Below are 25,250 nucleotides of genomic sequence, written 5' to 3'. Positions count from 1 at the left end.
CCCGGCTATTTTTTGGTTGCAGCCGTCATTGTTGTTTGGCGGGTCCGGGCTGGGGATTCGAACTCACCACCTTAGGTGTACGTGGCTGGCGCCTTAGCGGGTTGAGCTATAGGCGCGGAGCCAACTGTTTTTTTAAAAAAGATTCTTGCTCAACTGCCCAGACTGGAGTGACAGACTGGACCACAGCTCACTGCAGCCTCCAGTTCTCAAGCAGTGAAGGTGCTAATCAGTCCTCTGCAAGTGTCAAGGGCACGAGAGATAGAGGCAGGAAGAGACAGGAAGGGACCAAAGAAGCAAACAAAATGCAATGGAGGGCGGCACCTGTGGCTCAGTGAGTAGGGCACCGGCCCCATATACCAAGGGTGGTGGGTTCAAACCAGCCCCGGCCAAACTGCAACAAATAAACAGCTGGGCACTGTGGTGGGCGCCTGTAGTCCCAGCTACTCAGGAGGCTAAGGCAAAAGAATTGCCTAAGCCCAGGAGTTGGAGGTTGCTGTGAGCTGTGACGCCATGGCACTCTACCAAGGGCAATAAAGTGAGACTCTGTCTCAAAAACAAATAAACAAACAAATAAAATGCAATGGAGTACCCCAGACAAGGTTCTAAGCCAGAAAAAGGGCACTGGTAAAATTCAGGGGTGGTGCCTGTGGCTCAAGAGGTAGGGTGCCGGCCCCATATACCAGAGGTGGCAGGTTCAAACCCAGCCCCAGCCAAAAACTGCAAAAAAAAAAAAAAAACCTGGTAAAATTCAAATAAGATCATAGATTAGTTAATTGTATTATGTGAATGTTCATTTCCTAGTTTTAAGCAATCAAATCGGAACTCAATCCCTTTTATATTAGCTGCAAAATAAATAAAATAAAATACGTTAGCATATACGTAACCAAGGAAGTCAAAGAACTCTATAAGGAGAACTAATGAAAGAGCACAGATGGGAGGGGCGCGTGTAGCTCCGTCGGTAGGGCACTGGCCACATACACCAAGGCCGGAGGGTTTAAACCCACCTGGGCTGGCTAAAACAACAATGACAACTGCAACAACAACAAAATAGCTGGGTGTTGTGGCAGGCGCCTATAGTCCCAACTACTTGGGAGGCTGGGGCAAGAGAATTGCTTAAGCCCTGGAGTTAGAGATTGCTGTGAACTGTGATGCCACAGCACTTTACCAACGGTGACACTGTAAGACTCTGTCTCAAAAAATAAAATAAAATAAAATAAAAAATAAAAAGAGAAAAGCTAGCCAAGCATGGTGGCGGGCATGTATAGTCTCAGCTACTTGGGAGGTTGAGGCAGGAGGATGGCTTGAGCCTAAGAGTTTGCTCTTGTTGCTGTAAGTTGTGATGCCATAGCACTCTACTCAAGAGTAACAGAGACTCTGTTTAAAAAAATAAAGAGGGGGCCGGGTGTGATAGCTCACACCTACAATCCCAGCACTTGGGAGGCAGAGATGGGTGGATTGCCTGAGCTCACAGGTTTGAGACCAGCCTGAGCCAGAGCGAGACCTCGTCTCCAAAAATAGCCAGGTGTTGTGGCAGGTGCCTTGTAGTCCCAGCTACTTGGGAGGCTAATGCAGGAGAATCACTTAAGCCCAGCAGTTGAAGCTGCTATGAGCTATGTGCCACATACTCCAGAATGACAAAGCCAGACTGCCTCAAAAAAATAAAAATAAAAAATAAAGAAAGTGGCTAGGTGCCTGTAGCTCAAGCAGCTAAGGCTCCAGCCACATACACCTGAGTTGGCGGGTTTGAATCCAGCCTAGGCCCACCAAACAACAATGATGGCTGCAAACAAAAAATAGCTGGGGGTTGTGGCGGGTGCCTGTATCCCAGCTACTTGGGAGACAGAAGCAAGAGAATCACTGGAGCCCAGGCAGGAGTTGGAGGTTGCTGTGAGCTGTGATGCCACAGCACTCTACCCAGGGTGACAGCCTGAGACTCTGTCTCAAAAAAAAAAAAACTAAAAGAGATGGCACCTGTAGCTCAGTGGGTAGGGCATCAGCCACATACACCCAGGCTGGCAGGTTCAAATCCAGCCCAGGCCAGCTAAACGACAACTGCAACCAAAAAATAGCTGGGCATTGTGGTGGGCGCCTATATAGTCCCAGCTACTTGGAAGGCTGAGGCAAGAGAATTGCTTAAGCCCAAGAGTTTGAAGTTGCTGTGAGTTGTGATGCCATGGTACTCTACCAAGGGTGACATAGTGAGATGCTGTCTTTAAAAAAAAGAATCTTTTCCTCAGAGGAAAGATGTGTTAGAAAACACCTGACAAAACCTTACTTGACTAGGAGCAAGTGCTAAAGCTAAAATAGCAAATATTACCAACAATCCCACTTCAAGTTTTCATCATTAAAGACTGGCCAATATTGTCACTTTGGCAGCACATTAACTAAAAATCAAACGATACAGAGAAGATTAGCATGGCCTGTAGACAAGGACAGGCAAATTCATGAAGTGTTCCATACCATAAAAAAAAACAAAAAAGACTGCCCAGTACAATATACCAAGGCAGTGATCCTAGTATTTGTAAATGTATCTTTTTTGAAGTGGGGGGGGCACACATTTCTTTCTATTTTTCCTGCTCTCCCTCATGCTCTGCTAAAAATATCCCATGAACAGCTAAAATGTTAAATGCTACTCATCACAGATGCCAACAACACATTGAGTCATGAAGTTGGTCAGCCCTCCTGGAGACTGGTTGGAGGAGCCACGGAAGCCCAACACAAATCACCTCATCATAGTTGGTGTCATTCAGATCCTCGTCATCGTCGTCAGCAGCCTGGTTTTTTTTCATCTGATCCCCAACGGTTCTCTTGCCGGGTGGTGCATGGCGATCATCTACAGGATCATTTGCATCCCGGGCTGGCCCAATGTCTGATCGGGTAGTGAAGCCAGTGGCACTGCAGGAAACCCCAAGACACCCATTATCTGGGAAACCCTGTTCCCATGCTCTTCCCTTGACCTCCAGGCATCACCTAATAACATCTCTTTATCTAATGCCTCTGGGAAACCTCCAGAGAGCCTGGAGACAGTGAGCTGCACTCTCAAACATTGCCTACACTCTGAAGGATACCAAGGCTTCTCACACCCAGACTTCATCTTCCCTTCCACATTCAATCAGGCCATCAAGCCTAACTTGGTCCAAACTGAACCCCTCTTCTGTGCCCACCCTACCTACAGTTGCTCTAGGCTGTTTTAGCTGATAACAGCACTACTATCCCAGGTACCACAGCAAGGACCATGACACCACCTTTGCCTACCTTTCCCATATCTTCCATCCTGTCTGCTCCCAAGTACCAATGAGTCCTCCTCCAAAATCTCTCCTCCCCAGACCATGATTCACATCATAGGCGGAACCAAGTTAACAGCCCTGCCTCTCAGCCTTCCTCTACCTCAACCTATGCTCTGCCAGATGATTCTTCCCAAAATGCAACTCTAAGGACTTCTCAGTGTCAGGGTCATTCTGATTCCTCCAGGAATTCTAGCCTTACTTTTAAGGACCTCTAACCTCCTGTAGCTCATGCAGAGCTATGGATGCACATGCACATTTCTATGCACGTGCACATATCATCCATAGTGGACTCCTGCTGAACCTGTTTTCCTCTTAACTTTTCTGTGAGCTGCCCACACACTAAATGTCAGTTTCTCCCCTGCACATTTCACATTTGTATAACCCCAAATCCAGCTCTCCTTCCAAACTTAGCTCAAATGCCACACTCCATTAAGCATCCGCTAATCTCTGGAACCCCAGAGTTCTAAATCTGTTCCTCTACACGTACTTATTTAAACTAATATGAAACCTCCCCTAGTAAAGTGAAGGTTCTTTGAAGATGGTGTAGTTATCATTGCTGTTTGGCAGGCCCAGTCTGGGCTCGAACCTGCCACCTCCAGTATGTGTGGCTGGCACCCTAGCCACTTGAGCTATAGGCACCAAGCCATCATCTGAGTCTTCTATGTACCCTGCAGACTCTAAAACAGCCTAGAGCAACTGTAGGTAGGGTGGGCACAGAAGAGGGGTTCAGTTTGGACCAAGTTAGGCTTGATAGCCTGATTGAATGTGGAGGGGAAGATACAACACCCCAACAAGTATCACAATACCACCAACAAGTGAAACCCGACACTTTTTTCTTTTTTCTTTTTGAGGCAGAGTCTCACTATGTCACCCTCAGTAGAGTGCCATGGCATCTTAGCTCCCAGCAACCTCAGACTCTTGGGCTTAAGCGATTCTCTTGCCTCAGCCTCCCAGCCTACAGCTGGGACTGCAGGCACCCACTGCTATTTTTTTGTTGTTGCAGTTATCACTGTTGTTTAACTGGCCTGGGCTGGATTAAAACCCGCTAGCCTCGGTGCATGTGGCCGGCACCATAACCACTGTGCTATGGGCACCAAACCCCAATGGTTTTCCTAATCAAATAACAAAACAGGATGAGAGAGACTGCTTATTCAAAAATTTATGGTGGTCATCTGTGTGGCAAACATGGGGGACCCAGGCTCAAGCTTCACAAATGCCATCCCTGCCCCACGAGCTGACAGTTTGAACAGCATATGGCAAGTAACACTATAGGGAAAGAATGGGGCATGATGAGCAGCCACACAGACCAACCCAGCCCAGGCTACACAGAAAGGATCAGTCCTACTTAAGGGGAGGGGGAATCATGAGTTGCTGCTACAAATCAGACACTCATCTACTATTCACTGGCAACTGGATACAGGGTTATTAACACCCATCTAAGAAACCAAAAACCCTGGGCTCAGAGGCAGGGCGTAGTTAAGCCTCAAACCCTCTTGGGTCTCAAGCAGGACTCATACTCAGGCTTCTCCTGATCCCAAAACCCGCTGCTTCACATAGGAATTTTTTTTTTTTTGAGACAGAGTCTATGTCGCCCTCGGTAGAGTACTGTGGCGTCTCAGCAACTCTTGGGCTCAAGTAATTCTCTTGTCTCGGCCTCCCTAGTAGCTGAGACTAGAGGCGCCCACTACAACACCGGTTATCTTTGGAGGCCGGGGTCTTGCTCTTGCTCAGGCTGGTCTCGAACCTGTGAGTGCAGCCAATCCGCTTTCCTTGGCCTCCCAAGTGCTGGGATTACAGGCGTGAGCCACCGCGCCCGGCCCCTTCCCACAGCATTAAGCCAAACACCTAGAGTCCTTCAAACCCATAGACCCCAGCCTTGAGCGCGAGCACCCTCCTTCGCTAGCCAGCCCCAGTTCTCGGCGTCCCCCTGGACTCACCCCCGGCCCAGCCCCGGCACGTAGCCGAGCGGCGCGGGCATGCCCAGGAAAGGCTTCTTCTTCTTGTTCATGGCGGTGGCGACAACCAAGGCTGGGAAGGGAAGGAACCAGACGGCGACGGAGGCAAAAAAGCAGAGAATTTCGAGGATCTGTCGTCCGAGGCCCGCCTAAGGAAGAGGTCGCGGCCGCCGCGTCACGGACGCCCCGGAAGCAGCCCGCACAGTTCGCGGGAAGCCCGTTGATCTCCGGCTCCCCGGGCGGGCGGAAGTCCCGACGCGCTGCTTTCGACGACTTCCGGTCACAAGTGCGGGGGGCGGAATTCGGCGGGTACCGGAGCTCCCTCTTGTGGCAAGCGGGACTCGCAGGGCCGGACCGAACCCGACCCGGTGATAGAGGTGATCCGATGCACCACCCAGCAATCAATCCCCTAGAGGACACCAAAACTGAGCCTGAGGCATCCCTGCTTTCTAGGTGCTCTTAGTACATTCCCGAGGAGACCTGCCTGTGCAAACAGAACCCAGGGGTCTCCTCCTCCTTTGAACCAGCCCAACCTCTCACTCTGCCCTTTGGAGCAGCCCTAACCCTGAGTGCCTTGATCATTTCTTAGTGGAGCTGCACACCTGTTCAGTTGTGTAGAGCTTGTATGTTGTCGTTGTACGCATGCCTGTCTGTGTGTGCGTCCAGTGTGCAGATTGCTGCCCTGTGCTTTTAGCAGTCAGGTTCTTAGGTCCCAATTCAGGGGCCTGGCCTCTGTGGTAAATGTAGGTACTCCAGCCTGATCGTTCACTCCACCCATACTCCTCATCATGCCTTGAACATTCTGGTGAGGGTTAGGGTTAGCCCAGCCACATCCCTGGCTTCTAGAGAGCTAATTGGTAGTAAATGAATGCAGCCAGACCTGTCAGGGTTAGGGTATGTGAACATGCTAGTCACAAGCACGTGAATGACTTCCAGGTGTGTGTATTAGTGGGGCATGTGGACAGGTCAGCTCACGTGTATGCTCATGTTTGGGATGTACGTGCATGGCTACAATCTGTGTATGCATTTCTGCATATCTATATGCACTTCTTTTGCTGTGAGATATCCTTCAGCCCCACATATACCCAGGCTTTTGGGCAGACCATGCAGAACTCAGCTGGTTGCAAGCCTTCTGCTGGACCAGGCAACCACATTTTTCCTGCCTCCAGCACACCAGTGCTGAGGTCTTGGAAGTAATACATCCCTCCTGCCTGCTGTAGCCACCGTTATTTTCTTTTTCCCAGGTGCCCTAGCCAAGTCCCTTTCAGTTAGTGAGCACGGCTTGGGGCCTGTGGCTCAAGCGGCTAAGGCACCAGCCACATGCACCTGAGCTGGCGGGTTCAAATCCAACCCGAGCCTGCCAAAACAACAATGACGGCTGCAACCAAAAAATAGCCGGGTGCTGTGGCAGGCGCCTGTAGTCCCAGCTACTTGGGAGGCTGAGGCTGGAGACTCGCTTGAGCCCAGGAGTTGGAGGTTGCTGTGAGCTGTGATGCCACGCACTCTACCCAGGGTGACAGCTTGAGGTTCTGTCTCAAAAAGAAAAAGTGAGCACTGTACCACCCCTGCCCCCCAGGCACTGAGCCAGATTCTGGGCTATAGAGGGAGAAGGGAAGTCGAATTCACAGCTAAGGAGTAAGCAAAGGTCAAGCTGGCTCCTCTGGAAAAGGAGGTGCCATAGGAGAGCAAGACCTCCTGAAGGTCTGGAGAACGGCTAAATGTCTGAGAAGGCCCCTGCAGTAGGTAAGATGCCGCCACCGCCCCCCCACCCCCCCACGGAACTGACAACTCCTCACTTCCCGGCCTCAGAGGCATCCGGACAGGTGTGCAGAGACACTTGTTTGTTGAGTTGTGCCCAGGTGCGCATAGACGCCCCTTGCCCTGGCAGACACCCTTTGCACACCCAGACCCGCGCGCCACCGACACACCTCCGAGTTCCCGGAGCGCGCCCGGCACTCAGGGCTTGGCGGCAGGTGCCTCGCCGCGCAGAATCGCCGGCCGCGGGGACCGGCTGAGGCGCGGGGCTGGCTGGGGCGGGGCGGGGCGCTGGCGCGCGTTCCCCGCCGGCCACACCGGCCGCCCTGCACTAAGCAAGGGGCGTGTGCGCGGGCTTGGCACCGCGGGCCCCATGTTCACCGAGCTGAGGTCCAAGCTGAGCCCCCCGCGAGGCCGCGCCGGGGCAGTGCGCGCGGGCTTTGGGGAGCGCCGGGATGTGGACGGTGAGCGGCGCTGGACAGGGGCGCGGGGTTATTGTGGGTGGGAAGCTTGAGGACAGAGAGGCATGGGGGCGGGACCCGGTGGGTTTAGAGCAGCAGCGTCGAGCAAGCTGGGGGCGTTCTGGCCTAAAAGGGTCCCAGTGGCCTTTGTCCTGCGCTGGGGGGGAAGCAGCCTCAGGCCTTGAGGATCAGCCTGCCCTTGGGTTGGGGTGAGGGCGTAAAAGGCCGAGGCTCATGTCTCCAGGCTGGCACCACACTAGGGTCACCTTTTTCTTCACGCGAATAAAACCCCCCTAGCCCTTGTGGGTGGGGCCAAGAGGGGGCAGCGGTTACTGCCCAGCTCCGGTGCCCCTCCCCCCGCACCATTCACCATTTCCTTATTGAATTCTGACGTTTGGGTTGGGAGGTACCGACCGACGGACAGACTGGCTGAGCCACCTCTCCAAGTGCGGGCAGGAAATAGGCGGGGCCACACTGGCCGCGGCAGGTGCTGCGCGAGCGAAGGCGTTGGCTCGCTGCAGCCCAACAGTTCCGGCTCCTGCAAAGCCCTGAGACCACCATACCTTTCTGGGGAAGGGTGCGGGGTTAGAATAAGTCTTTTTCCGAAGCACTAGAGGCTACCTCGGGGCGGTGGCCCGCTGACTACACCATCTGCTGACCCCAGACCCGAAGTTGAAAGAATTAGAGGCTTGCTAAGTCTCTGGAGTCTTATGGGCTGAAAGTTCAGGAGAGTGGGACGTGTCTCCCCCCATTACTCAGCCTTGCTGGACTCACCAGCAAGCACTGCCCGCAGTACAGAGTGGGCGCCTGCATCTGTGAGAGGAAAGGTCTCTCACTCTGCTGCTGCTGTGTGTGGGGGGAGCAGGTCAAGGGCCTTGATATGGGAACCTCCTCCTTCCCTGAATGGGTGTCAAGAAGATAGAGCAAGCCTGTACCCACTTTGCTGTCTCCTCCTAGGCTCTGAAATTTGCAGTTGCTGGTGCTATAGAGCACCTATTCACAGTGCCTACCAGAACTAGGCAAGTGTGGGAACCCACACCTCACTGTGGTGTCTGCCCCTCACCAGACTCATGTGATAAGTACCATGAAGTTGGAGAGGGAAGAGCGACCCCAGGGCATCTTCCGAGTCTCTGAGCACAAGGCTGCATCCCTACATACCTGTGCTAGACAGGCCATGCCCAGTGGACACTTACCCCCACAGAGTGCTGTCCTGAGACATGTGGGAGGCAGTATGGCAGGAAAGGCATGTGTTTGGGGGAAGAAATTCCACTTGTCAGCTTGCTCAGAGCACAGCCTTTCGGTTCATGAAGCCAGAAGGCTAAGCTCCATCAGGGTGAAGTCAGGGGAGTCCCCCAGGATACCACCCTTTGCCTGGCCATAGGCCTATAAGGAGAAGTATGTTTTCAGTTCTTACAGCTGAGTAGGGTCCTTACAACAGCTTCTGCACATTTTCTTCATGTTTGGGGGCTGGAGAACCCCTCACAGGGAAAGCAACTCCCCTCAGTGATGGAGGGAGATGGGCTGGGCAAGAAGCTGGCTCTCGGGGAGAGGAGCCTCTGGCCCTGCCCTTGACTGCTCTGACCAGGCACCCTTGCATACAGCCACTGCCCACTTCAGCTTCTGCCGGACCCTCCTAGAACACACAGTGTCTGCTGAGAGCATCCCTTGCCACCTGCCTCGCGCGCAGGTCACCAGCCTCACGTGGCACGACTCCCGTAGCCAGAGAGCAGCTGGCAGCAGGCCAGTCAAGCTCCTGCAACAGCCGGGCACAGAGACCCCCCAGGTACCCACCCCTCTGCCCGCCTCAGCCCTTGCTTGCCCTGCCCACCACTCTACCTGCCACCCACCCTCTTCTCTAGCAGGGTCGGCTGTACTCTGACCACTATGGCTTGTACCACACGAGCCCTTCGCTGGGCGCCCTGACACGGCCCGTGGTCCTATGGAGTCAGCAGGACGTCTGCAAATGGCTTAAGAAGCACTGTCCTCACAACTACCTCGTCTATGTTGAGGCCTTCTCCCAGCACGCCATCACCGGTACAACAGGAGCAGTGGGAGGGAGCCAGAATGCCTGGGAGAGACCCTCCCCCACAGTCAGCCCGCCTTTGTTTCTCTTGCTATTGTTTCCATCTCTTGTCTGTCTCCTCCTCAAAGTCACTCTGTCCTCTAGTCTTTGTCTCCTTGAAGAATCTGTCTTTTATATCTCTCTGTGCCTTTCTTTCTGGGTCTCTCCCAGTCTCCTTGCTCAGGAGGGAGTCTTGTTTCCCTGCTCAGTCTTTGTCTTTTGCTCTCCTTCCTTTCCTCTGCCCCTATCCTCCAAAGTCTCTTTCTCAGGTTCTCTTTCTGTCTGAGTTTCTCTGTACCCACTTCTGCTCTGCACTTGCACTTTCCTCACCCTTTTCTGTCTTAGTCTCTGCTTTGACTCTTGGTGCTTCTGAGAGGCCTTAGCTCAGCCTCTCTTCCTCTCTGCAGGTCGGGCGCTGTTGCGGCTGAATGCAGAAAAGCTGCAGCGAATGGGGTTGGCCCAGGAGGCCCAGAGGCAGGAGGTGCTGCAGCAGGTGCTCCGCTTGCAGGTGCGCGAGGAGGGGCGGAGCCTGCAGCTGCTCAGCCAAGGTCAGTGTGAGGGGCGGGTGCCAGAGCAGCCTGGGGGCTGGGCTGAGAGGCCCCTCTGAGAACAGGGTGGGTTGGTGACCTTAGGAGAGTGCCCAGGGGCCACAGGGGGCCAGGCTACAGTCAGTTGGTGCTGGGGACCTCAACCTTCTCACCCTTATCCACCCACAGCTTCCTTTGGAAACATGTCCTAGCTGCTGTCAAGGTTTGAACCCCAGACCCCAGCACTGTGACCAGAGCCCACAGCCAAGGATGAGGCAGAGCTGGCTGTGTAGCTTCTTGTGGACCCTGCTGGATGCCCTAGTGGCCAAGCCTGCCCAATGGACAGGCAAGACCAGGATCACCACCTCCAAGCACCTGTGGTTAGGCACTTCAGTCTGTGCCTGGGGCAGGGTAGGTAGGGGGCTGCTTAAATGTGGCCCCTCCTCCTGGGACCTGAGCCCAAGCCTTCCCCCAGTGTACTGGTAGCATGCAGGGCAGCTGCCTGGAGCCAGAGCTGTAGACATCCCCCAGACACCAGGGATTCTGTTTATTTACATATCCCCTACTTGCTGAGCCACTCATCTGTCTACCCACTCATCTAGTACAGTTTTGAGCCCTCCACTGGCACTGCCAGGTTAAAATTGCACAGGTGGGATAAACTGGCATGGCTCCCTTTGGCTTGTACCTACCATTCCCCTGCCCCTGCCAGGGCCCAGAAGCCCCAATCCACCCTCCAAAGGAATGGGAATGGTCAACAGCTCCTGCCCCGCTGGGCAGTATGCCAAGCACTTCCACTCATTCATTATTTATAAATCCTCACCACAACCCCATCTATTCATGAGAACTGAGGTGGAAAGAGGTCAGGATGGCCCAAACTCCAGAAACAAATAAGGACATCAAGACTCCAGCCCTAGTCAGGTGGCTCTATCCCCAGTGTCCACCTGGCTTTGTAGTGCTCCCCATCCTGTTTGGAAAGTCTTGCTTTTGCACCTCTTCCCTGCTTCCAGGTTCAGGGAGACGCCCTTTGAGGCACAGCTATGTGTGGGTGTTTCCTCAGTGCTTTTGCAGGAAAACCTAGAATCCTGAGAGAGGCTATCCTGAGTGTCATTCCCCCATAGCTCCTTAACAGAAGCCTGAGCAAGCCCTCCCTGGGTGGATTGGGGTTGGTGCTGCCTGGCAGAAGGACAGTGGAGCAGTCAGAGCTCCCTCTTGCTCTTCTGCCCTATCCCACTCCTCTCGGGGACTCTGAAAATCTCAGGGATAGATGAAGCTGAGCTCCCAGTCCCCCCTATGTGCTTTGAGCTGGCCTTGGGACTTGAAGCTGGTCATCACAGGTCCTGAGTGCAACTGAACAACTAGCCAGGCCCCTTCCACCCCATGAACCCCCTCTCCTGAGCACCTTTGCCCTTCCAGCTGCCCAAACATCCCACCCCCCTCATGGCATCTGCCTGCTTCCAGAGGGCCCTTCCTGGCTCTGCCCCTTTCCTCCCCACTCTGTCTTGCCCCAACCTCATCTCATCTTCCTTATTCTGTGCTCACTTTTTTATACTCTGACAAGAAATCAGAAATAAACCTAGTTCTCAAGTGCCCAAGGTGCTGGATTGGGGGAGGGGGCCTGCATCCATTGCCACCAGGGGTCAGTGGAGTAGCATCCTAGATGGGGCATCCTAAGCCTAGAACATCATGGAGACAAGTCAGAGGCTGGAAACCTGAGCTAAAGCCATGTGGACAGCACCCCAGCGCTGGACATGACACCCAGACACAATTGTGAAGTTCCCAGGGTACTGTAACAAAGGACCATATACCAGGTGTCTGGAAATAGCAGAACTTATTCTCTCACAGTTCTGAAGTCCAGAGCCCCAAATCTAGTAGGACAGTATTGTCTCTGGGGGCTCAAAGGGAGAACCCTTCCTTGCCTCTTCCAGCTTCTGCCAGCTGCCTGGGGTATCCAGGACTCAAAGACACCCTGCTCCAATCTGTCTCTGCAGCCAAACCACCACCTCCTCCTCTGTCTCAAGTCGCCCTCTATCTCCCTATCCTATGCAGGCACTTGGATGTAGGGCCCACCTGGGTTATATGAGTTGATCTCTTTATCTCAAGATCCTTAATAACATCTACAAGAACCGTTTTCTAAATAAGGTTAAGGGATTTGAGAAGGACATCTGTTGGGAGCTCACTATTCAGCAATGCCCTGACATAAGAAACACAGAGCACAGCACACACCCAACACACACAGCAACCAGACACCCAAATAAAAATACAGAGGCAAAGACTACACACAGACACAAATGCACAGAGACACAGTGACATTAATAACAACTCCAACACACAAGTGTTATTGGCTAGACATATAGGCAAAATTATACCCTGACACAAAGACACAAAGATATGTAACAATATCCTAAGTACAGATGTAATTACACAAACAGAATTACTAACATGCAGACACACAACAACTCCCTAACATGTGGAAACACAAAGACACAGCACATCACACAAACATGCCATATTTTACAACACTTTGGCATCTAGATATACACAGAAAACAATTAGTATGGTTTCTCACACCTGACATTCAGGTGCTCACATACAAACTAGCACCCTGACACTGGCACACACATGCTGAGATCTAGACGCTCCGCCCCCTGAAGTCTAGTCACCTGGATTTGGACACACAGGCATTGACCTCACCTTGTGCAGATCACACAGACATACTCTGACACTATAATGTCCAAAGTGAGTGCTGCTAAGCACATGCCTACCACAGACACAGACACATCTCTCATGTGGACACCTAGGCTTACTGGGGAAAACTGACAACTTTGACATACCTCAGGGGACGTAACACTGACCTTCCAGGAAACCTTGCTGGTCTAGTCCCCAGGGTGGGGATGGTCAAAGAATGAAGAACATTACAGTGCTGCCTCAAGGAACTCCCTCTCTGGCTTAGGTTTCTTGGGAAGGACCAACTGCCCAATTCCTTGCAGAGTCTGTTTCCATGTGGGTGCTCTGTGCTGTCTTCAAGCAAAGTAGATCCTTTTGAGAGAAGGCAAAAATTTGCCCTGCTCCCAAGCTGTGTAGTGGAGCTTACTCTGGGGGGACAGGGCAGGGGATGGGAGACAGGAAGAGTTGTGGAAAGGGGTATACCTTTTAATTCCATTTCCCAGTTGGCAATTTCCAACTCACCAATTTTGATGAGTCCAAAGTGCTTGTGCAATGTAAAAACGGGCTTGAGACACTTAAGTCAGTTTTAATTTTAAAAGTAGTATATGCACATGGTAAAAAGTTTTGATAGTATGTGGGTACAAGGTGAAAACCCAAAGTCTGTCTCTTCACTCCTGAGGGCCAAGTTCCCTCCACGAGATAGTGCTGTGTAAGACTGGCTTTTTTTTTTTTTTTGAGACAGGAGCCTCAAGCTGTCCCCCTGGGTAGAGTGCCGTGGCATCACAGCTCACAGCAACCTCCAACTCCTGGGCTCAAGCAAGTCTCCTGCCTCAGCCTTCTGAGTAGCTGGGACCACAGGCGCCGGCCACAACGCCCAGCTATTTTTTGGTTGCTTGGTGGCCTGGGCTGGATTCTAACCTGCCACCTTGGGTGTATGTGGCTGGCACCTTAGCCACTTGAGCCACAGGAGCCAAGCCTTTTTTCTTTTTTTTTTTTGAGACAGAGTCTCACTTTGTCGTCCTTGGTAGAGTGCCATGGCATCACAGCTCCCAGCAACCTCCAGCTCTTGGGCTTAGACGATTCTCTTGCCTCAGCCTCCTGAGTATCTGGGACCACAGGTGCCAGTCACAATGCCTAGCTATTTTGTTGCAGTTTGGCTGGGGCCAGGTTAAACCTGCTACCCTTGGTATATGGGGCTGGCACCCTACTCACTGAGCTACAGGCACCACCCCACATGCTCTACTTTCTCCTTAGTCCTTCTTGGGGAGAGGCACACCTTCCTCTGATTCATTCATCCCCAAGTCCTGTGAGGCCAGTGCCCCATCATTCTCAGACCAAGGAGCCTAGACCTGACAGCAGTGCCCCTACAGAAGAACATGGGGCTCTGATGCTGCTGGTTTAGGTTCACCACCCAAAACTGGGAAAGGTCAATCCATGATCAGTAATACCAACAAAGCTCCATGGCCTCAAGCTGCCCCATCATGGCCAGAAGCCAGATGATCCCCTGACAATGGCTAAAGTCATAAAACTAGCCACAGGGCTACTTGGAGAGAGCCTCAATCCTGCCCTACAAGCCCAGAGGGCCCAGGGCCTAGAGCCCTGATGTCCTCCCTTGTCCCACCTGCCCTGGGCCAGGATGCATTAGGTCACCTCAGTAGGTGTGCATCGTACTTGAAGCAGAGCTCAGAGTCCCTATCATGCCTCAGTTTACCTCACTGAACACAAAACACCTCCCGCCCTACAGGCAGCATAACTGGCTACTTTGGACTAGAAGGAGGCCTGCCTGACACAGGCGTCGGACCCGGGAACCGGGCGGTGAAGGCCTGTTCGACGGGCCACTTCCCCCAGACCCACCCCTCCCGGTCGCGAAGCGGCGGCAGGAATACCGCGAGAGTTCCCCCCCCCCCACCCCCAGTAAAACTGTCAAAGGTGGGAGGGGCGGGAGCGCGCATGTGCGCAGCGCGGCGCGCAGCCTGCGCCGCCTGGACCCCGCGCCCCGCGCCCCGCGCCCCGGCTTCGGCCCGGCCCCGGCCCGGCCGCAGCCCCGCTGCGCGCCGCAGGTAAGCGCTAGCCGCGCCCCGCCCCGCCCTGGCCTCAGTCCCCGCGCCGGCCGCCACCCGGCCTCGATCCCCGCGCGCAGGCAGAGGGGCCGGCCCGGGCCACCCCCGCCGGCCTCGCTTCGCCCGGACCCCGCGCCGCGCCCCGCGCCCCGCGCCGACGCCGTCTTCCCGCCTCCTCCTTCTCCAGAAAAAGTCGCCATTTTGGTTCAGTGCTTCGCCCCCCCCGCGCCTGCGATCGGCCCTTCCGGGGCCAGGCCGAGGCCTGCGCCCCGCGCCTGCATCCTGGCCGCAGGTGACAGGTGGGTGGCGAGGCTTGCCTGGGCCGCCCGCGTCTGCGCGTCCTGGTCTGAGTCTGGGCCCGGGCCTGGGCGGAGCGGCCTTCTCTGCGTCCCCGCCGCCAGCGTCCCCTGCGGTCAACGCGGGCCCCTCCCCCGAGGGTTCAGTGACCCTCTGGGTATCCTGGCGCGGAGAAGTCTCTCTCATCCTGGTGCGTGAGTCATAGGTCGAGTTGGAAGGAGGGTCTTTGCCTCCTAAGCAAGCCCTGGCCGCGGGCCCCCTCCTCTGAATTCTTTGCCCAGGCTTCAGAAAAATTGGAAGGGGGCGCCTAGCAGGCACCTGCACTGCAGGCCACTGGGCTCATCAGAGTCTCCTCTCAAAGTTGCAAAGTGAGGACTTCCAGAGAACTTTGTGTCCTATGCCCCTCCTCCCTCCAGGCCTAGGACCCTGGCAGTCCCCCTTGGCAATGGGCATGACTGTCTTGACCTCCAGCCTAGGCTGTCTGGCCCTTCTGGACACAGCATCCCCTTCCCCCCTTCTCTGATCTAAGTTAATTGAAAACTATCAGGGGAGGAGTGGTCTGTTAACAAGACCCTTACCCTGCTTCCTAGGACCACCCCCTTCTGTGTTTCTTGAGATTGGAGGTTGGGGAAGATCATCCAGCTAGGGGTGGTCGAGGGGCTGAGCAAGAGGCCTCCATATAGGTGGAGAGGTCAAGTGGAAGGTTTAGCTGGCACATGGATCAGAACTGGGTGTGATGGAGTCCTCAGTCTGCCCACTGGGGAGTGGGCTGGGGGATCACCTTGAGTGTTTTCTATTTGTGTGTGGGGAGAAGAACCTGGGGGTTCCTACTCAGATAGGTTGGTATTTCATCAGGTTTGGGTGAGAAGAGGTGAGGGCCACATGGGAGAAGGTGTTCCCTAGTGGTGTGGGCAGCCTGTGAGCCAGCAGCCATTACTGGTATTATAATTGTCCCCCAGAGGGATGTTGTCAGCTTCCCTCCTCCTGTACAAATCACCTCTCCTGGGGACACCCCCCCCATCATGGAGACTGGGGTATGTAATCCTCAGCACACTTTGGGACTGAATGTCTGGGACAGAGGAGTTTGTTGAAGCTGTCAGGGGTCCTGGGACAGGATTCAGTGCTTCTGTACTGGGAGACTTCTTATCTGGGAGACTTTGTCTGGGCAGCGCCTCCTCTAAATTGGAAAACTCCATCACTTGCCTTTCTGTGTGACCAAAAGCATAAGAGGCAGGCTCCCCTTCCGGGGCTGGTATAGAGGGCCTGTTGGGGGTGGGGCTCCCAGGCAGCCTCACCACATGTCCTGAGTCAGGGTTGTTGGGCCTCACAGGTCTGTCCACTTGTTCTGAAGCGATGACAGATCCCTTCTGCATTGGAGGAGGCCGCCGGCTCCAGGGGTCCAGCAGGGGTGGACCCACCAAGGATGGTGGCCGGAAGGAAGTCCGACTTCCTCTGCTGCATGACCCACCAAAGCTGGGTAAGAGGAGTCAGGGCCAAAATCAGTTCCAGACAGTTATGGGCAGCTACCTTCCCAAGCATCCAGTCCCTGGGCACCCAGCCAGGCACTTGAGTTCCTGGGGACTGTCTTGGACATAGCCCAGGACCTAGAGTTCTTATCCTAGGTTGGCCATGCTCCCCCCATCTGGCTTGGCCCTGGGGAAATGAGGCTCAGTCTGGACTCCAGCAGCCCCCAGTGGCAGGCAGTGCCAAACAGCTTCCGAGCCTGGGTGTGTCATGTGTTGCAGGGATGCCCATGGTCCGCGGTGGACAAACAGTTCCTGGCCAAGCCCCGCTCTGCTTTGACTCTGGAAGTCCAGCCAGTGACAAGATGGAAGGGAAGAAAAAGGGGCGTCCAAAAGCTGAGAACCAGGCCCTCCGAGACATTCCTGTGAGCTTCCTATGGGCTGGGGATTGTGCTAAGGTCTTCCTATCCAGACCACTGCCCTGCCTTGCCCTCATTTGCTCTCTGCACACAAGGCATCAACTTCATGTGGGCAATGGCCTGGCAGGCTTCATGTGGCTTACCTGCTATGAGGGCCTAGGGCAGCGGTTCTCAACCCATGGGTCACGACCCACAGGAGCTATATTAAAGGGTTATGGCATTAGGAAGGTTGAGAACCACTGGCCTAGGGGATCATGTTGGTGGGGCTTCTAGAACAGGTCTGGGGCATTCACTGCATGATGGCAGGAATGCTGTCTGCAGTCCCAAGGCTGAGGGACTCGTGTGTGTGCCCTGCAGGCCCAGGCAGGGCTCTGAGCCCTCAGGGTCAGCAGCTTGGCCTTTCCCCATGCCCAGCTCTCCCTGATGAACCAGTGGAAAGATGAATTCAAGGCCCACTCGAGGGTGAAGTGTCCAAATTCGGGGTGCTGGCTGGAGTTCCCCAGCATCTACGGGCTCAAGTACCATTACCAGCGGTGCCAAGGGGTAAGGGACTGGGGGCTGGGGAAGAAGAAGCCTGGGGGTATGTCTGGGCAGAGCCCCTCCAGGGCCTGGCCCACACCTGCCCTCCCTGCCCAGGGTGCCATCTCAGATAGGCTGGCCTTCCCCTGCCCCTTCTGTGAGGCTGCGTTCACCTCCAAGACCCAGCTGGAGAAACACCGGATTTGGAACCACATGGACTGCCCCCTGCCTGCCCCCAAGCCGGGGCCAGTCAGCCGGCCGGTCACCATCGGCCGGCCTGTTGGGGTCAGCAAGCCCATTGGAGTGAGCAAGCCTGTGTCTATTGGCAAACCCGTGGGTGTCAGCAAACCCATTGGCATCAGCAAGCCTGTCACAGCTAGTCGGCCCGTGCCAGTCACCAAACCAGTCACAGTTAGCAGGCCTATACCAGTCACCAAGGCCATGCCAGTTGCTAGGCCTGTGCCAGTCACCAAGCCCATACCAGTTACCAAGTCTGTGCCAGTCACCAAACCTGTGCCAGTCACCAAATCCATTCCAGTCACAAAACTTGTGACAGTCACCAAACCTGTGCCAGTCACCAAGCCAGTGACGGTCAGCAGGCCCATTGTGGTCACCAAGCCAGTGACGGTCAGCAGGCCCATTGCCATCAGCAGACACACACCACCCTGCAAAGTGGTGCTGCTGACTAAGTCTGAAAACAAAGCACCTCGAGCCACAGGGAGGACCAGCAGTAAGAAAAGGTATGGGGCTTGTCCCAGGTTGGGATGTTCCCTGGCCCGGTTTGAAGTAACAGCCCAGAATCAGGCCCTCAACTCATCTGCTCCTTGCAGGGCTGCGGACAGCCTGAACACTTGCCCTATCCCGCCCAAGCAGGCGAGGCCAGAGAATGGGGAGTACGGCCCGTCCACTATGGGTCAGAGCGCAGCCTCCCAGCTGAGTGCAGAGCATGGCAATGGCTCCTTGTTGCTGGGCAGTAGGTCCTTGGCCAGCAAGGAAGCACTGCGGATGGCAGGCCCTGTGTCCCCGCCTGAGGAAGATCCGGAACGCACGAGGCACAGTAAGAGAGCCCTGGGGGCAGTGGCCGGGTCAGGCTGCAGCTTCTTTATGGTTATTTGACCAGAATCTCGGGTCCTGTTTTTCTCCCCGAGTCAGGAAGGAAACAGAAAACACCCAAGAAGTTTACAGGGGAGCAGCCATCCATTTCAGGGACTTTTGGGCTCAAAGGTGAGACCCTGTAGACATCTCCAGGGTTGGGGGTATGCACACGTATGCCAGCCTCATATCACCTCCCACTGTGTGCACAGGCCTGGTCAAAGCCGAGGACAAGGCCCGAGTTCACCGCTCCAAGAAACAGGAGGGGCCTGGCCCTGAGGACATTCGGAAGAAAGTGCCAGCCCCTATCACTGTCAGCAAGGAGGCACCAGCCCCCATGGCCCACCCAGCCATAGGTAGGGCCTGCCTGGCAGGGCTCAGGGCTGGTATCCCCTGTGGGGTGGAGCCTGGACTCTGCATGTGGTGACCAGGGTGTCCAGAAGTCCCCAGCCCCTGAGGCCCTACCCTACCCCACAGGTGGCCCTGAGGAACAGTGGCAGCGGGCCATCCACGAACGAGGGGAGGCTATCTGCCCCACCTGCAGTGTGGTCACTCGGAAGACCCTCGTGGGACTCAAGAAGCACATGGAGGTGTGTCAGAAGGTAAGGCTGCCCAGGATGTACGAGGAGGTGCCAGGAAGCAGGCCAGGTCCCTGGGCCTGGCTTCTCACCGGATAGCCCATGTCCACAGCTGCAGGATGCACTGAAGTGCCAGCACTGCCGGAAGCAGTTCAAGTCCAAAGCTGGTCTCAACTACCACACCATGGCCGAGCACAGTGCCAAGGTACACCACTCCCCTTCCAGCCTGACTCTGTCTTCTCACCCCACACCCACTGAGGCCCCTGTGCCTAACCTTGGATGCTTTGGGCCCACCCTGGGCAGGGTGGGTCCGGGCCTGTGGTGGAGGGTGCTGAGGCTGTCCCCGTCCTAGCCCTCTGATGCCGAGGCTTCCGAGGGGGGTGAGCAGGAGGAACGAGAGCGGCTGCGAAAGGTACTGAAGCAGATGGGACGACTACGCTGCCCCCAGGAGGTCAGTGGGGGCACAGCAGGCACAGGGCTGGGTACCTCATTGGCCACTTCCCTGACCTCTGGTCCCTGGACCCCAGGGCTGCGGTGCTGCCTTCTCCAGCCTCATGGGCTACCAGTACCACCAGCGGCGCTGTGGGAAACCGCCCTGCGAGGTGGATAGCCCCTCTTTCCCTTGCACCCACTGTGACAAGACCTACCGCTCCAAGGCTGGCCATGACTACCATATGCGCTCGGAGCACACAGCCCCGGTGAGTGGCCTGTGGTCATCCATGTCTTTGTGGCTCTTCCATGGCCCCAGGCTGTGGACGCAGCATTCTTTCCTGTGTATTACATGTGTGTTCCTGTGTCCCTTGGGTACAGAGCACATAGCACCTCATACCTATGTTCCCTGTCCCTCCCAATGAGACATGTGTGTCCCAATGGCTGGGAGAGTTGGAGCCTGGAACTCTGGTGCCTCTGTGTTCCCTTAGGCTGCCTTTATGGCCCATGTCCCCGACACATGGGCACATCTCCTGGGTCTACATGCCTTCAGGGGCCATGCCCTACCTGCACTTCACACTGACTCTGTCTCTTGCCTTCTCATGCCTGTGGCTCTCTCTGGCATCTGTGCTTTCCTATCATCCAGCCCCCCGAGGACCCCATACACAAGCCACCTGAGGCCGAGGACCTACTGGGTGTGGAGCGGACCCCAAGCGGTCGCATCCGCCGCACGTCGGCCCAGGTTGCCGTGTTCCATCTGCAAGAGATTGCAGAGGATGAGCTGGCCCGAGACTGGACCAAGCGGCGCATGAAGGATGACCTCGTGCCCGAAACTGCACGGGTAAAGTGCTTGCCCAGGGGCCACAGATAGGACCATGGGCCACAGTCATACCTGTTGCTTTTCTGAGCTCAAAAGCCCCTGGGCTCTGGGCACGGTGTGCCTTGTCCTGGAGTCTGCGACAGCCCACTGCCCTAGGGCCCCTGCACTGAGTACAGCATTCTCAGACCAGCCTGGGCATCCTGGGCCTCAGGCTTACTCTGGGCTGGGCCTGACTCCACAGCTCAACTACACGCGGCCAGGCCTCCCCACGCTGAACCCCCAGCTGCTGGAGGCATGGAAGAGTGAAGTGAAGGAGAAGGGCCACGTCAACTGCCCCAACGACGTGAGCTGGGGCACACTGGTGGGGGGCATGGGGAGACAGCGTGGGGACAGAGACCCAGGTATGGCCCTTTGGGCAGGAGCAGAGGCTCAGACAGATACCTCTTAGGAGGTAACCAGTCACCTGAGGCCCTGTGTGCCCAGCCTGCCTACTCCCCAGGAATTCTGGGGTCAAGTCCTGCTTGCCCCAAAGAGGCCTTAGAACTACCCTGGGTTGGAGCAGGGGTCCATCTTTATGTGGGATCTGCACCTAGGGAGCCCTCACCCATGCCTATCTCCCCTTGCAGTGCTGTGAAGCCATCTACTCCAGTGTGTCTGGACTTAAGGCCCATCTCGCCAGCTGCAGCAAGGTCGGTTCTAGGGTCTCCCTCCTACCCGAGCAGGGTAGTTGGCACTCCCAGCTTCTATCCATGAGGGGTCCCATGTTAGCATGAGACCCTGCCCTGTTTTCTATTGGGCTATCTCTTCTGAATCCAGAGACTGGCCAATGGTCAATGGCCAGCCCAGGACACTTCTCTGTCCCCTAGCCCGAGTCACAGGTCAGCTGGTCCCAAGTCCTGCCCACAGGGCCCTGTTTGTGTGATGCTGGTGGTCATCCTGACCCAGGCAGAGGTCACAGTGGCTTGGGATAAGGGTCTTTTGGCAAAGATCACAACCCTTTGCCTGGGCACTTGCCTCTTAAACCTTCTTCTTGTCTCCCACCTGCCTGGCATCAGGGGCAACTTGGTGGCTCTCTAGGAACCTGTCCTAATGTCTTTCTTTGGCTGCCCCTGCCCTTTAACCCATCTGGGTGATTTGGGCCTCCAGGGATGGGGGAAGTCTAACCTTTGGGGGCTGGCCTTCTGGTGTGTTGCAGGGGGACCACCTGGTGGGCAAGTACCGATGCCTGCTGTGTCCAAAGGAATTCAGCTCTGAAAGTGGTGTCAAATACCACATCCTGAAGACCCATGCGGAGGTGTGAGAGCCATCACTGCTACTGTGGTCATAGGGGCTAGCCCCATATCTTGGCCAAGTGTGGGGTGGTGGAGAGCTCTGTGGCCTGCATGGTGTGTATTTGAACAAATGATCCACGTTGAGAAATTTGTTGGTCTCTTCTCAGAGTGGCATCTTGCTGCCCTAAAGAGCCAAGAGGGTTGGCTACAGCCCGCCCAGAGACCCCAAACAGCAGCCCCCATTTTGGTGGGTGCCTGCCGTTCAGCTGCTGTGTTGTAGCTGCTTGCCTGGCTAGAGAGACTGCGGGGCCTACAGCTATGGGGCCAGGGTGCAGCCTCCAGGGGCAGCTGGCTTAGCTGCTCAGCATCTTTCTGTCCCCAGGTCTTAATTGCCACTTTTCTCTCCCCAGAACTGGTTCCGTACCTCAGCAGACCCACCTCCCAAACACCGGAGCCAGGACTCGTTGGTGCCCAAGAAGGAAAAGAAGAAAAACCTGGCAGGCGGGAAGAAGCGGGGCCGCAAGCCCAAAGAGCGGGCCCCTGAAGAGCCAATGCCCAAGCTGTCCCCCCGCCGGGATGACTGGCCACTGGGATGCAGAGACAAGGGGCCCCGGGGCTCCACTGGCCGGAAGGGGGGAGCTGGAAAAACACCTGAAAAGTGAGCTTGGTGGCTGGGGCCCAGCCCCCTGCCCACTCTATTCAGGGCAGGGGGGCTGGCTCTAGGACCTGCTGCCCTCCAGTCCTCCATCCCTGCCCTGCCTGTTTAGCCAGCCAGTGGGATAGCCAGCCACTCACCACACCCTGCAGGTACCCTCACTCTGGTCAGGCTGCCACAGGGCATTCCTGGGTTGGGACCCGGGAAGAGCAGAAGTGCAATAGCCAGGAAAGTCAGCCCTCTGTGGGAGAATCTGTTGGCTGCGTGGAGCAGCCACATGGCCTTCAGGCCCCAGTCTCTACTTTGTCAGGACCGGCTGGATCCCCACCCTGGCTCCCCTCAGGCTTGGGCCTCCCTGATGACCCAGGCTCTTGGCTGATGAGGGCACCTGCATAGCCCTGGCTGCCCCTTGGGCCTCACCTCCACCCAACACTGGAATCTGGCCCCCCTCAGCTACCTCCCAGGACAGACCCCGTCCGACCACTGCCGTGCCGACCTGACAAGCACCTGTCCTCCCTGGCCCACCCACTTCTGGTTTTGCTTCTGTGCTCTACCTCTCCAGGCCTGTCCCTGGCCCCTCACTCCTACATCCCTCACCCTTACTCTGTCATGGCGTCCTGCTGAGCCATGCCCAGCCTCTTGGGCCTGTGTTTGTGCTCCCAGTCTGGGAGAGAGTGGCAGGAGCAGGGGTTTGAGGACCCTGGACACAGCTGCTAGCCCTGGGGGTGAGGCCCCTGTGTGTGCTCCGCCTCCAACCTGCAGCTTTTTGACAGTGGCCCCCGGCCAGGGCAGCCTAATGGGGCAGAGGCAGACTAGTTTGGGTTCTGGGGTCTACCTGCGCCCATGGGCAGGAAGCTGCATAGAAGTAGCCTGGCTCTCAGCTGCTGTCTGGCCACTGGGAGGTGGCGACCTTCCCTCTTCTGGTCTGTTCGGCCTCAGCTTCCTTGGGAGCCCCCTTTTCCCTTCTCTCAACCTGCTCCTTTGTGTGTGGTTGTGTGTCACTTGGTACAGGAGCCAGCCAGGGCAGGGGATTTGGCCGAGGTCACAGTAATGGGTGGTGCTCCAGGGCTCTGTTTTTGCTCCTGTGGGCCCATGAGGATTGTGGGGTCTGCAGGTTGGACACTGGACAGGCAAGGAGTCTGGGGACCTGGAGGAGGTGGCTACACAGCCTCTGGGACCCTCCCAGGTTCCCACCTTTCCCATGGTGTTGCAGGGAGGAGGGTCCCTGGAGGGTGGGTTTGGATGGAGGCCGTTTTCCAGGGGGTAAGCTGAAGACTCAATCTTGCCAATCCTGGACGATGTGAATTTTGATATTTGCCTGTGTGCGTGTCTCCTGGGTGTAGTGGATGCCAGTCTTGTTGCTGTGACAAGTAACAACCTTTTTTTAAATTCTGTTTTTTATACAAAAACTCACAACAATCTGTCACTTTGGTGCTAAGGGTTTCCTGGTGCCGATGGTGGGTCTTGGGGCCGGTGGCCTCTGGGGCTAGGGCCTGTGCTGCTCAGAGAGGCAGTAATGGCTGGCCACTTCTCTGCCCCACCCCCCACCCCAGGAAGAAGGGGCCCCCACTGGGCTCAGCTGCCCTTGACCTACAGTGGGGAGACACTTTCAGGGGAGATCTGTAGCTGGGGACACAGCACACATCCTGTGCCTGGTTTCTTTAGCTAGAAGGTGCTGACCATCAGTTGCCCTGGCCTGGTGTGCTAGGGAAGAAACGTGGCGACCTGGACTCCCCTCATTCACACGGTCTGGGCAGAGGTGGGGTGACAGTGGCAGAGGCCAAAGGGTAGGTTTGGGGCAGGAGGGCCTTCCTGTGTTCTGGAGCTTCAGTGCAGTCTGCCCCAGGCAGCTCTGCAGGGGCAGCCTCAGAAGGGTGTGGGGGAGGGGCAGGCACTGGGCTGGAGCTTAGGTGCACTTTGGGCTTGTCACCAGTGGTGGGGCAGGTTGGACCCCAATGCCTCTTAAGGATGTGGCTGCATGCCCCAGCCTCTCAGGTACTTGGCCCTGGGGGATAGGGGAAAGGGGTCTGGTTTTTGTTGGGGGATGAGTTTCCAGGACACTTCTGAAAGCCCACAGATAGCCCTGGTGTGGGAAGGGGGTCCTGGATAGCTTGATGTTTAGCACTTTAACCCCCTTTTTTGTGTTTAAGTATGGGGCTGCTGCCAAATGTGGCCATTGAGTCTAAGCACCCCTCCTTTCCCCTGGTGCTGGCAGGTCTCTGGGGCTCTGCTCCGAAGAGGGTAGGGGCTCCAATGGGGTCAGATCTGCCCACCTCTGGCCCACATGTGGCCGGGTGAGCACCTTGGGTGCCTCAGAGGGACCAGCATGGTAGACCTTGGGGTGTGGTCGGTATGGGCTGAGAGCCCTCTGCTGATCTACCTCTGGTTCAGCGCACCCCCCCCCCCAAACAGGAAAGTGCCCAGAAGGGCTGACTCAAGAAGCTGTCACTTCACGTAAACTAGGATGCACTTTATTTGCTGATGCAAAGGCAGATGAGGGGGCCTCCTGTGTGCCCTTCAGCCCTCCTGTATGGTGGTGCTGGACCAGATAGGGAGGGGAGGGCTGTTTCCCTGCACCCTGCCCTGGCCCAAGGCAGCCTAAGCTGGGAAGGCCAGTAGGTCACACCCTTGGGGTTTCTTGGTTTGGGTTTTTAATTCCAGTTCTCCATACATAAGTGCATTTCGAAAGAGAGGCTCCAACTGTCACTTGTAACCATATATATACATATATATTCTATCTACAAAGTGTTTATTTGCAAGATGTTGGACGGTGAGCTCAGTCCCACCTGCCCTGTGACCATCTGTCCCAGTCCACTCCCCACCCCGCCCCAGGCCCCGAGTGGCACGGGACGGCCGTCACTGTATGTATTAAAGATGACTGTATCAAATAAATGTTTATTGATTTTTTTTTGATTGGGCATTATTGATTTATTTTG

General features: G+C 55.7%; 3 protein-coding genes and 1 pseudogene across 3 annotated transcripts in view; 3 read left to right on the top strand and 1 right to left on the bottom strand.

The window, feature by feature from the left end:
• The window catches only part of PRPF6 (pre-mRNA processing factor 6), a 63,803-nt gene extending 58,344 nt beyond the window's left edge, over positions 1-5,459 (bottom strand). Inside the window, exons 1-2 of the mRNA XM_023511997.1 lie at positions 5,225-5,459; positions 2,727-2,895 (exon numbers count right to left, since the gene is read on the bottom strand). Of these exons, the coding sequence (XP_023367765.1) occupies positions 2,727-2,895; positions 5,225-5,295 (240 nt within the window). The 5' untranslated portion in view covers positions 5,296-5,459. The remainder of the gene's footprint in view (positions 1-2,726; positions 2,896-5,224) is intronic.
• LOC111724508 lies at positions 2,364-2,464 on the top strand (annotated as a pseudogene).
• Positions 5,460-7,299: 1,840 nt separating the features above from the next.
• SAMD10 (sterile alpha motif domain containing 10) lies at positions 7,300-10,604 on the top strand. The gene is made up of 5 exons (XM_003787793.3): positions 7,300-7,461; positions 9,060-9,241; positions 9,321-9,492; positions 9,928-10,068; positions 10,237-10,604. The coding sequence occupies exons 1-5, from the start codon at positions 7,371-7,373 to the stop codon at positions 10,257-10,259; spliced, it is 609 nt and encodes a 202-aa protein (XP_003787841.1). The 5' UTR covers positions 7,300-7,370; the 3' UTR covers positions 10,260-10,604.
• A 4,138-nt stretch (positions 10,605-14,742) lies between these two features.
• ZNF512B (zinc finger protein 512B) lies at positions 14,743-25,227 on the top strand. The gene is made up of 17 exons (XM_012803906.2): positions 14,743-14,771; positions 16,399-16,545; positions 16,814-16,956; positions 17,365-17,493; positions 17,587-18,209; positions 18,300-18,526; positions 18,622-18,693; positions 18,774-18,917; positions 19,039-19,163; positions 19,252-19,344; positions 19,492-19,590; positions 19,667-19,837; positions 20,215-20,409; positions 20,630-20,731; positions 21,015-21,077; positions 21,584-21,682; positions 22,070-25,227. Exons 2-17 carry the CDS (start codon positions 16,422-16,424, stop codon positions 22,319-22,321), a joined length of 2,661 nt encoding a protein of 886 aa, XP_012659360.1. The 5' UTR covers positions 14,743-14,771; positions 16,399-16,421; the 3' UTR covers positions 22,322-25,227.
• Positions 25,228-25,250: the final 23 nt, after the last annotated feature.

This window comes from Otolemur garnettii, unplaced genomic scaffold, assembly GCF_000181295.1.
Source record: "Otolemur garnettii isolate 467f Iridium unplaced genomic scaffold, OtoGar3 scaffold00023, whole genome shotgun sequence".
Lineage (NCBI taxonomy): Eukaryota > Metazoa > Chordata > Mammalia > Primates > Galagidae > Otolemur > Otolemur garnettii.
Note: the sequence above shows the minus strand (reverse complement) of the source record. Positions and strands in the feature narration are given on the sequence as shown.